Source organism: Clupea harengus, chromosome 18, assembly GCF_900700415.2.
Source record: "Clupea harengus chromosome 18, Ch_v2.0.2, whole genome shotgun sequence".
Classification (NCBI taxonomy): Eukaryota; Metazoa; Chordata; class Actinopteri; order Clupeiformes; family Clupeidae; genus Clupea; species Clupea harengus.
Window position 1 is genome coordinate 25,620,274 of NC_045169.1, and position 10,000 is coordinate 25,630,273.

At 51.0% G+C, this 10,000-nt stretch overlaps 1 protein-coding gene across 7 annotated transcripts in view; it reads right to left on the reverse strand.

Annotated features, from left to right (window-relative positions):
* The window catches only part of clcn3 (chloride channel 3), a 46,777-nt gene that overhangs the window by 3,561 nt on the left and 33,216 nt on the right, over positions 1 to 10,000 (reverse strand). For 4 of the 7 annotated variants that reach the window (XM_031584497.2, XM_031584502.2, XM_031584501.2 and 1 more), the window contains 6 exons: positions 9,318 to 9,398; positions 7,707 to 8,255; positions 6,028 to 6,214; positions 4,542 to 4,940; positions 3,500 to 3,716; positions 1,553 to 1,628 (listed from right to left, as the gene is read on the reverse strand). In XM_031584497.2, the coding sequence (XP_031440357.1) occupies positions 1,553 to 1,628; positions 3,500 to 3,716; positions 4,542 to 4,940; positions 6,028 to 6,214; positions 7,707 to 8,255; positions 9,318 to 9,398 (1,509 nt within the window). Of the gene's footprint in view, positions 1 to 592; positions 642 to 1,552; positions 1,629 to 3,499; positions 3,717 to 4,541; positions 4,941 to 6,027; positions 6,215 to 7,706; positions 8,256 to 9,317; positions 9,399 to 10,000 lie in introns of all 7 variants that reach the window. The other 3 variants (XM_031584500.2, XM_031584503.2, XM_031584499.1) reach the window with 2 other exon arrangements.

Sequence of the window (10,000 nt, forward strand, 5' to 3'; positions counted from 1 at the left end):
GTGCAACTGGTAGCATATATGTGCTTCAGTCGGCACCTCTGTATGTTAAGTGTGTGTGTGTGTGTGTGTTTCTACATGTATACTACATAACTAAGAAGTATGGAGGGGTTAGAGGTACACACTAATGCAGGAGGCGTGTGTGTGTGTGTGTGTGTGTGTGTGTGTGTGTGTGTGTGTGTGTGTGTGTGTGTGTGTGTGTGTGTGTGTGTGTGTGTGTGTGTGTGCGCGTGCGTGTGTGTGTGTGCGCGTGTGCGTGTGTGTGTGTGCGCGTGTGTGTGAGAGAGAGACGTGGGGGTTTAAGGGTTGTTTCTCTCTATCGCTACGTTTCCTTTTCCCCGCTAAGGCTACACACTACTCACTCCCACACACACACACACACACACCCCATCACCATGGTAACAGCACTCCACATGGATCACTCGGTAATGGTCGCTAAGGCAAAAGGATGCCGTTTCTACGGGAGATGTGATTTCTTACTAAGTAAACAAGCACAAGTGAACAAGAATAGAGCAATAACAACAACAACAAACTACGAGAGGAAGTTGCTGCTGCTGCTGCTGCTCCTGCTACTACGTATGATGGGGTTACTCGCCAATTCTGCACGGGCCGTGCTACGCGTGGGGGGGTCAGGGGTCATCGCTCTGGAGCCCCGCAGGCGAAGGCCCAGGAGGGAGTAGGAACGAGAGAGATTGCAACGAAAAGCAAAAAAATAAAATAAATAAATAAACAAAAACAAAAAAAGGAAAAGGAAACAACAAAAAGAGGATATGAGTCAATTTGGATCGAGGACTTTGGCAGGTGCTGGACACTGTGAGATTGGTAGGCTAAACACATACTACAACATGCTAACCATAGTCTAGCGCTAAGCTAAGAGCTAGAACTTAAAGTTTAATGTCTAGAATATTACAAGAACATTCTGAGGTTATCATGTGGGACCAAAATGTTTAATAGAGAAAAGGTAAACAGACTAAATCACTAACAGGCTGCTGCTACTACTGGAGGCTAGGTCACGCAATGCTACAGGGCAAGGCTAGCTTCTCAGAGTGGGGAGGAGAACAGACAGGAGTTTTTAAAGTTCAGATATGAGTATCACATTTGATACGGTACTAGAATTTGGAAAAAAATTTTGGAAGTTCCCAGAAAACACCCAAGAGTCCAAAGCCCATCACAAAAGCTCTGAAACTTAGTAAAACAGTGTAAAGTGAATGCACCCTCCTCTTTAGCCCCTGTGTGTGTGTGTGTGTGTGTGTGTGTGTGTGTGTGTGTGTGTGTGTGTGTGTGTGTGTGTGTGTGTGTGTGTCTGTGCGTGTGTGCGTGTAAACAGTGTAAAGTGAATAGTAACCAGTGGCTAGCATTGGCCTGGTGGGTGGGGAACTGACAATTAGTTTCCATCAATAGATTTTTGTTTCTGTTTTCCTTTTTTTGTTTGTTTTTGTTTTACTTCCTGTAATTTGAAACTTCACTGGTGTTTCATGCGTCCCATCTAAGAGGAGGAGTCTGCTCTACTCAGCAGTGTGGGGGCGTGTCTGAGGGGAGGGGCGGGGCTAATCACCAGGGGCTCCACTCGATGCTTGAGCTCCTCCAGGTGCTCTAAAATATTCTTCTTTGTGATGATTCCCAACACAATCCTGCAACACACACCACCAACACACACACACACACACACACACACACACACACACAGGCTCAACAACACAACAGAAAAACAACCGCAAAGACAACTCCAAAACAAAACACAAAAGCAGAGGACTGCCGACATAGGAGAGAACAAACATAAGAGCAACGATAACAAACAATAACAATAACAACAAAAACATAACACAATTTAAACTGAGCCTTATAACTTAAATCAGTAGATTAAAGAACTAAATCATGTTGTTACCTAAACTTGAAGAATTCAAACATTTGTCAGTGCTAGGTGCGTGGACGAGAGGATGGGAAATCTTGAGGTGTATGACTACAGCGAAGTGAAAACCCCAAGATGGAGGAACGGAAATCAGCCGTGTGAAGTGGATGAACATGGTCAGGTGGAGATGGGCTGACGGCCGACGGGAAGCAGATGTGGAAGAACGGCCTGGTGAGGACTGGGACATTAACTCTTACTATGACAAGAGTATTAGCCTCTCTGACGCTGGGGTCAGTTATTTAAACTAAATTCTTTTTTCAGCTTTACTTGGCATTTATTTATGGGCTGCTCCACATTTCTTCCTGGCGGATTGCGGCACCATTTGAGAATGGTCACTATTTTGAGTCCCAATCTAGAAGGTCCTATGGTGGGATGCAGTGTTGAAGGCAAGGGGCGTGTGAAGGCAGGCAGGCGGCATCTAAAGCCATGTGCAGTGGATCAGTGTTGAAGGCAAGGGGCGTGTGAAGGCAGGCAGGCGGCATCTAAAGCCATGTGCAGTGGATCAGTGTTGAAGGCAAGGGGCGTGTGAAGGCAGGCAGGCGGCATCTAAAGCCATGTGCAGTGGATCAGTGTTGAAGGCAAGGGGCGTGTGAAGGCAGGCAGGCGGCATCTAAAGCCATGTGCAGTGGATCAGTGTTGAAGGCAAGGGGCGTGTGAAGGCAGGCAGGCGGCATCTAAAGCCATGTGCAGTGGATCAGTGTTGAAGGCAAGGGGCGTGTGAAGGCAGGCAGGCGGCATCTAAAGCCATGTGCAGTGGATCAGTGTTGAAGGCAAGGGGCGTGTGAAGGCAGGCAGGCGGCATCTAAAGCCATGTGCAGTGGATCAGTGTTGAAGGCAAGGGGCGTGTGAAGGCAGGCAGGCGGCATCTAAAGCCATGTGCAGTGGATCAGTGTTGAAGGCAAGGGGCGTGTGAAGGCAGGCAGGCAGCATCTAAAGCCATGTGCAGTGGATCAGTGTCACCCGAGAACCCTGATCAATCCCACAATGCTTAGTGTGTGAGGGCCATGCAGCAGCAGCATGAGGAGAGCACATGTGTGTGTGAGTGTGCGTGCGTGTGTGTGTGTGTGAGTGTGTGTGCGTGTGTGTGTGCACGTGCAAGTGTGTGTGTGTGTGTGTGTGTGTGTGTGTGTGAGTGTGTGAGTGTGTGCGTGCGTGCGTGAGTGTGTGTGTGTGAGTGCGAGTGCGTGTGATCGTGCGCGTGCGAGTGCGAGTGCGATTGTGTGTGCACGTGCAAGTGTGTGTGTGTGCGTGTGTGAGGAAGAGAGACAAAGAGAATACCGTGTACAACAATGCAATAAATGGCACCAGACACAGATGCATCTCTGAACAAGACAGCAACATGACAACCCAAGGAATGAAGGGAGAGACAGAGAGGGAGAGAGAGAGAAAGAGAGAAAGGAAGAGAGAGAGAGAGAGAGAGAGGAAGAGAGAGACAGACAGGAAGAGACAGACAGAGACAGAGAGAGAGAGAGAGAGAGCAAAGACCTCCTCTCTTTCTTCCATCCATCTCCATCCTCCAAATAACCCCCCCCACCCCTCCGTTAACTCTTCAACCCCCCCCACCCCCCCCCCTCGTGGCCCAGCACGACTCACCCGTTGTGGGTGACCAGGCACTGGCGCAGGCCCAGCTTCCGGAAGATGTCCACCACGATCTCCATGGGCGTGTGATCGGTGACGGTGAAGGGGCTCATGTCCAGGATGGAGCGCAGCTTCAGGGGGCGGGGGCTGTCGGCGGGCAGCGTCGGGGCATGCTGGGTAAAGTAGACCCGCGAGGTCAGCAGGATGCCCTCCTGTTTGCGCCGGGCGTTTTCTGAGAGAGAGAGAGAGAGAGAGAGAGAGAGAGAGAGACAGGGAAAGGGAGAGAGAGAGAGAGAGAGAGAGAGAGAGAGAGAGAGAGAGAGAGAGAGAGAGAGAGAGAGAGAGATACAGGAGGAGGAAGCGTTCAGTAACAAAACTTGGCTGGTGTTTCTCTATTTGCAATTAGACTAATTACATTACATTGATAAATTCTTTAATGAAGGCAAAACACAGTCCAGATCATTTATAGAGCTGTCACTATGTGTGTTTGGTGGGAGTGTAATCCACGGCCCTCGGGGCTGCCACCACCACGCTGTGCTAATTGAGCTCCAGTTCAATCCATTTATCTCAGCACTTCCAACAGCTTCTACCAAACACTTCAACCATTCCATAGCTGCACTCCTTCAGGAAGCAAGGAGAAACTGAAGGATTGAATTCATTCCTTTAATTAAGGCGCCTTTGGGAGCACACTTCCTTAAGTCAGTCATCGTATGTTGGAATGGAAGTATATAAAGTGATGTAAATGAGTTCTGTCCCTTTCTTAGGCCTCTAGTCTCCTCATCTGTGGCCAACTCTCTCCATCCCCCGTCTCCTCATCCCCCCATCCCCCCGTCTCCTCATCTGTGGCCAACTCTCTCCATCCCCCCGTCTCCTCATCCCCCCATCCCCCCGTCTCCTCATCTGTGGCCAACTCTCTCCATCCCCCCATCTCCCCATCCCCCCGTCTCCTCATCTGTGGCCAACTCTCTCCATCCCCCCATCTCCCCATCTCCCCATCCCCCCGTCTCCTCATCTGTGGCCAACCTCTCTCCATCCCCCCGTCCCCCCGTCTCCTCACCGACGGCGATGGTGATGTCTCTTCGCAGGGCGAAGCCCACCAGCCGCTGCGACTCCTTGGAGACGATGACGGGGAAGCCGTTGAAGCTGGTCTGGGTGATGATGGTCTGCAGCTCGGCCAGGGTGAGGTCGTCCTGTGTGAGCACGGCCAGCGGGGGGTCGGAGCGCCGCGGCCGCATCACGTCCCGCGCCAGCGTGGTGTGGGTGAACTCCTCCTTGGCGTCCAGGAACGGGTAGCCGTTGAGGCGGATGTGCGCCTCGTAGATGCCCTCGCGCCCGAACGCGTCGCCCACCCACTTGCTGGTCATGACGGCGGCCATGAGGGGCACGATGTACTCCAGGCCGCCTGTCAGCTCGAACACGATGACCACCAGCGACACCGTCATACGCGTCACGCCACCTGGATGGGACACACACACACACACACACACACACACTTAGATTTAGCGAATGCCAGAGTGTCGACTGACAAGACCATCCATAGAAGACCAATCAATGCAAACACAGACTCACCTACACACACACACAGCAGTCATAGCAGAGCTAGTGCCTTCAGCATGGCGTACACACACACACACACACACACGCACAGCAGTCATAACACAGCTACAGCCTTCAGCATGGAGTACACACACACACACACACACACACACACACACACACACACACACACACACACACACACACAGCAGTCATAGCACAGCAGTCATAACACAGCTACAGCCTTCAGCATGGAGTACACACACACACACACACACACACACAGCAGTCATAACACAGCTACAGCCTTCGGCATGGCGTACACACACACACACACACACACACACATCTAAATGAACTTGTGTCCACACTACAACCCCTGACAGTAATGATATGAATGATGATGAGAACAAATATGGAATCACTCAATGTTGAGAATTTTTTTTTATGAAATAACCTTGTGCCAGTGTTTGTTTTAAAAATGCAAATTACACGTTTAAAAATGCAAATTAGTCTGCCGTTCAAAGAGAGTGCTTGCAGACCTCAACTCTGTCGACTAATTGAAAGGGAACGTGGCCCCAACAATTGGGTTTAGAAAGATTCTAAAACTCATTCAAGACGGAAATCCAACACAGAGTGTGGCAAAATATGTAGTTTGTCAGCTGTGTCTAAAATGTGGTGCAAGAATCAACGCAATGGGAAGGGTTAAAGGGGACATGATGCGGGTGGACCACGGAAGACGTGGCAGGATCAGTGGCAGGATCAACAGCTCAAAGCAACATGCCTTGAAAATGGATTTTTTTAAAACAGATTGAATACAGATGGGCAGAAACAGCAGGCAGACACACACACACACACAGACACACACACACACAGTACTATGGCCAGGGGCTGCAGACACACAGAGAGAGGATGCCAACCAGACTCACCCAGGCACGCGGCGGCGCCCACCATGGCGTAGAGGCCGGGGGTGACACACACACACACACACACACACACACACTCACCCAGGCAGGCGGCGGCGCCCAACATGGCGTAGAGGCCGGGGGTGATGCAGTCAGCGCCCACCTCACACCACTCCTTGAACAGGAACCAGTCGTGGTGGTAGTACGCCAGCTGCTCCATCACGATGCCCACGATACGCCCCGCGATCGCCCCGATCGCCATGCTGGGGATGAACAGACCTGACGGGACCTGGGCAGGGGGAGAGGGGGAGAACAGGGGGAGAGGAGAAAGGAAGTCGGGAGGAGGAGGAGAACAGGAAGTGGAGAGGAGGAGAGGGGGAGAAGAAAAAGAAAGGGAGAAGAGGAAGGACATGAAGGAGGAGGGGAAAGAATGGGAGGGAGGTCAAAGGGAGAAAGGAGAGGACGGAATTAAGATTATGAGTTGCTCTACAACCTCATTCATTTTCCTGGACAGATAAGGGTAATGGAAACAGCCTTACAGTAGAGTGGTCAACACAACACTCACCCAGTAAACAACAACACTCACCCAGTAAACAACAACACTAACCCAGTAAGCAAACCACAAAGGCACATCTCGTCCTCCTCCACAAAAACACACACTTGCCCCTCTCCTCCCACACACACTTGCCCCTCTCCTCCCCACACACACTTGCCCCTCTCCTCCCAACACACACTTGCCCCTCTCCTCCCCACACACACTTGCCCCTCTCCTCCACACACACACACACACACACACACACACTTGCCCCTCTCCTCCCCACACACACTTGCCCCTCTCCTCCACACACACACACACACACACACACACACCCCTCTCACACACACTTGCCCCTCTCCTCCCCACACACATTGCCTTGCCCTCTCCTCCACACACACACACACACACACACACACTTGCCCCTCTCCTCCCCACACACTTGCCCCTCTCCTCCACACACACACACACACACACACACACTTGCCCCTCTCCTCCCCACACACACTTGCCCCTCTCCTCCACACACACACACACACACACACACACACACTTGCCCCTCTCCTCCCCACACACACTTGCCCCTTATTAGTGTTGTGTGTGGTTAGCACAGGGAGGTTTCTCGCCGCTCTTGCCCTCTGCTGTTGGATTATGTGTCCCACTTACATTATAAATACAGTATATATTCCATAATAGATACATTTTAGGGTGATTTAGGGTCATTTTGGATCATGTATTCCATTTACATTATATTTCCCTTAATTCCACAATCAATCAATTGATCAATGAATCCGTCGATCCACACACACCCATCAACCCACACACACCCATCAACCCACACACACCCATCAACCCACACACACCCATCAATCCACACACACCCATCAATCTACACACCCATCAATCCACACACACCCATCAATCCACACACACCCATCAATCCACATACACACATCAATCCACACACACACACACATCAATCCACACACACCCATCAATCCACACACACACCCATCAATCCACACACACACCCATCAATCCACACACACCCATCAATCCACACACACAATCCACACACACCCATCAATCCACACACACCCATCAATCCACACACACCCATCAATCCACACACACCCATCAATCAATCCACACACACACCCATCAACCATCAATCCACACACACCCATCAACCATCAATCCACACACACCCATCAATCCACACACACCCATCCATGTAGAAACTGACCTTTAGTCCGAAGGTGAATATGGTCATGACGACCTTGAAGACGAGCGCCAGCCCCAGCTGCCACATGGCGGAGTAGACCCCCGGCGTGGAGGCCTGGTTGCCCGAGGCGTCGGCGTAGGCGCTGGTGCCGTTCATGCGGCTGCGGTACTGGCAGAGCTGGGAGGACTCCAGCGGGCCGCAGTCGGTGAACAGCTCCTTGATCAGCTCGCTGGTGTTCTGCCGCGTGTACGGGTTGGGGAAGGCCACCACGGCCGTCACCGCCGCCACCGTCATCACCTCCAGCACCGGGTACTTGCCGAAGCGCGTGGACTTGCGCCGGCGGCACCAGGCGATGTTGGCGCGGATGAAGAAGGCGCCCCACAGCCCGCCGAACACGCCCAGCAGGATGAAGGGGAAGAGCTCGAACAGGTACCAGGGCGTGTGGTACTCCACGTAGAACAGCACCAGGCGGCTGTTGCCAAACGGGTTGATGGAGCGCAGCACGAAGGCGGCCACCAGGGCGGCGAAGAAGGAGCGCCACAGAGTCTTCAGGGGGAAGTAGTAGCTCACCTAGGGAGAGAGAGGAGGAGGAGGAGGAGAGAAGAGCGATGGAGTCAGTGTGGGAGATGGAGGAAGAGGGAAATAAAGAATATAAAGAGTATAAACAGCACAGATGGGCAGAGAGAGACATGAGACTGAGAAACAGACAGGAAGACAAGAGAGAGGAAGAGAGAAGGAGAGAGAGAGAGAGAGAGAGAGAGAGGAAGAGAGAGAGAGAGAGAGAGGAAGAGAGAGAGAGAGAGAAAGGAAGAGAGAGAGAGAAAGAAGAGAGAGAGAAGGAAGAGAGAAGAGAGAGAGAGAGAGAGGAAGAGAGAGAGAGAAGGAAGAAGAGAGAGAGAAAGGAAGAAGAGAGAGAGAAAGGAAGAGAGAGAAGAGAGAGAGAGAGATAGTGAGAGAGAGAGAGAAGGAAGGAAGGAAGAGAGAGAGAAAGAGAGATAGCGAGAGAGAGAGGAGAGAGAGAAAGAAGAGAGAGAGAGAGAAAGGAAGAGAGAGAGAAAGAGAGAGAGAAAGGAAAGAGAGAGAAAGAGAGAGAGAGAAAGAGAGAGAGAGATAGCGAGAAAGGAAGAGAGAGAGAAAGAGAGAGATAAAGGAAGAGAGAGAGAGAGAGAAAGAGAGAGAGAGAGAAAGGAAGAGAGAGAGAAAGGGAGGAAGAGAGAGAGAGAAAAAGGGTATATATGGATGATGGAGGGTGGCAAGCGAGTCAGACAGGAGAGGAGCGATGATCTGTTCCAGAGGCAGAGCACATTACAAGGCCATTTTATTCATCTTAACATCTTTTTCACCTCTCTCTCCCATTTTGAAATGTTCCCTCTGAAGGAATGACATGCATGAGTCACAGGATGGGGGATGATGATGAAGAAGATGATGATGATGATCACACCCCATAGTCACAGGTGGGATTCATTTGTGAGTGTTATGGTTTAAATCCAGCCTGGCAAGCTGTGTGTGCGCATATGTGAGTGAGTGAGCGGATGTCTGTGTGAGAGAGTGTGTGTGCATGTGTGTTTGAGTGAGTGTAAGAGAGGGAGAGTGAGTGTGTGTGTGTGTGTGTGTGTGGTGTGTGAAACTAACCTCCTCAAGACTGAAGAGAACACCTCCAATTGGTGCACCAAAAGCCACCGAGACACCCGCTGCTGATGCTGCAGACAACACCTGGATTAACACACACACACACAGAGACAGACACACACACACGTCAGCAAAATGATTTATAACTGAGACAAAATTCACACAGAGGAATTTGCACATACAAAAGTCTGGAACTCTCCTTAACAATGTGCTCGCTCACACACACACACACACACACACGTCAGCAAAATTATTTATAACTCAGACGAAATTCACACATACAAAAGTCTGGAACTCTCTTTAACAATGTGCTCACACATACCCACACACACACACACACACACACACACACTGAACTCTCCTTAACAATGTGCTCACACATACCCACACACACACACACACACACACACACACACACACACTGAACTCTCCTTAACAATGTGCTCACACATACACACACACACTGCACATCGCTCATCTCTGCAATTAGAACATCACACACTTCACTCAAAGTGGTCTGTTTTCTCCCTCATCGCCTTCACACCAGCCCCTCTCAAGTGCGTCTCTCTCCATCTCCCCTCCTCTCTTCCTCTCGTCTCTCTCCATCTCCCCTCCTCTCTTCCTCTCGTCTCTCTCCATCTCCCCTCCTCTCTTCCTCTCGTCTCTCTCCATCTCCCCTCCTCCCT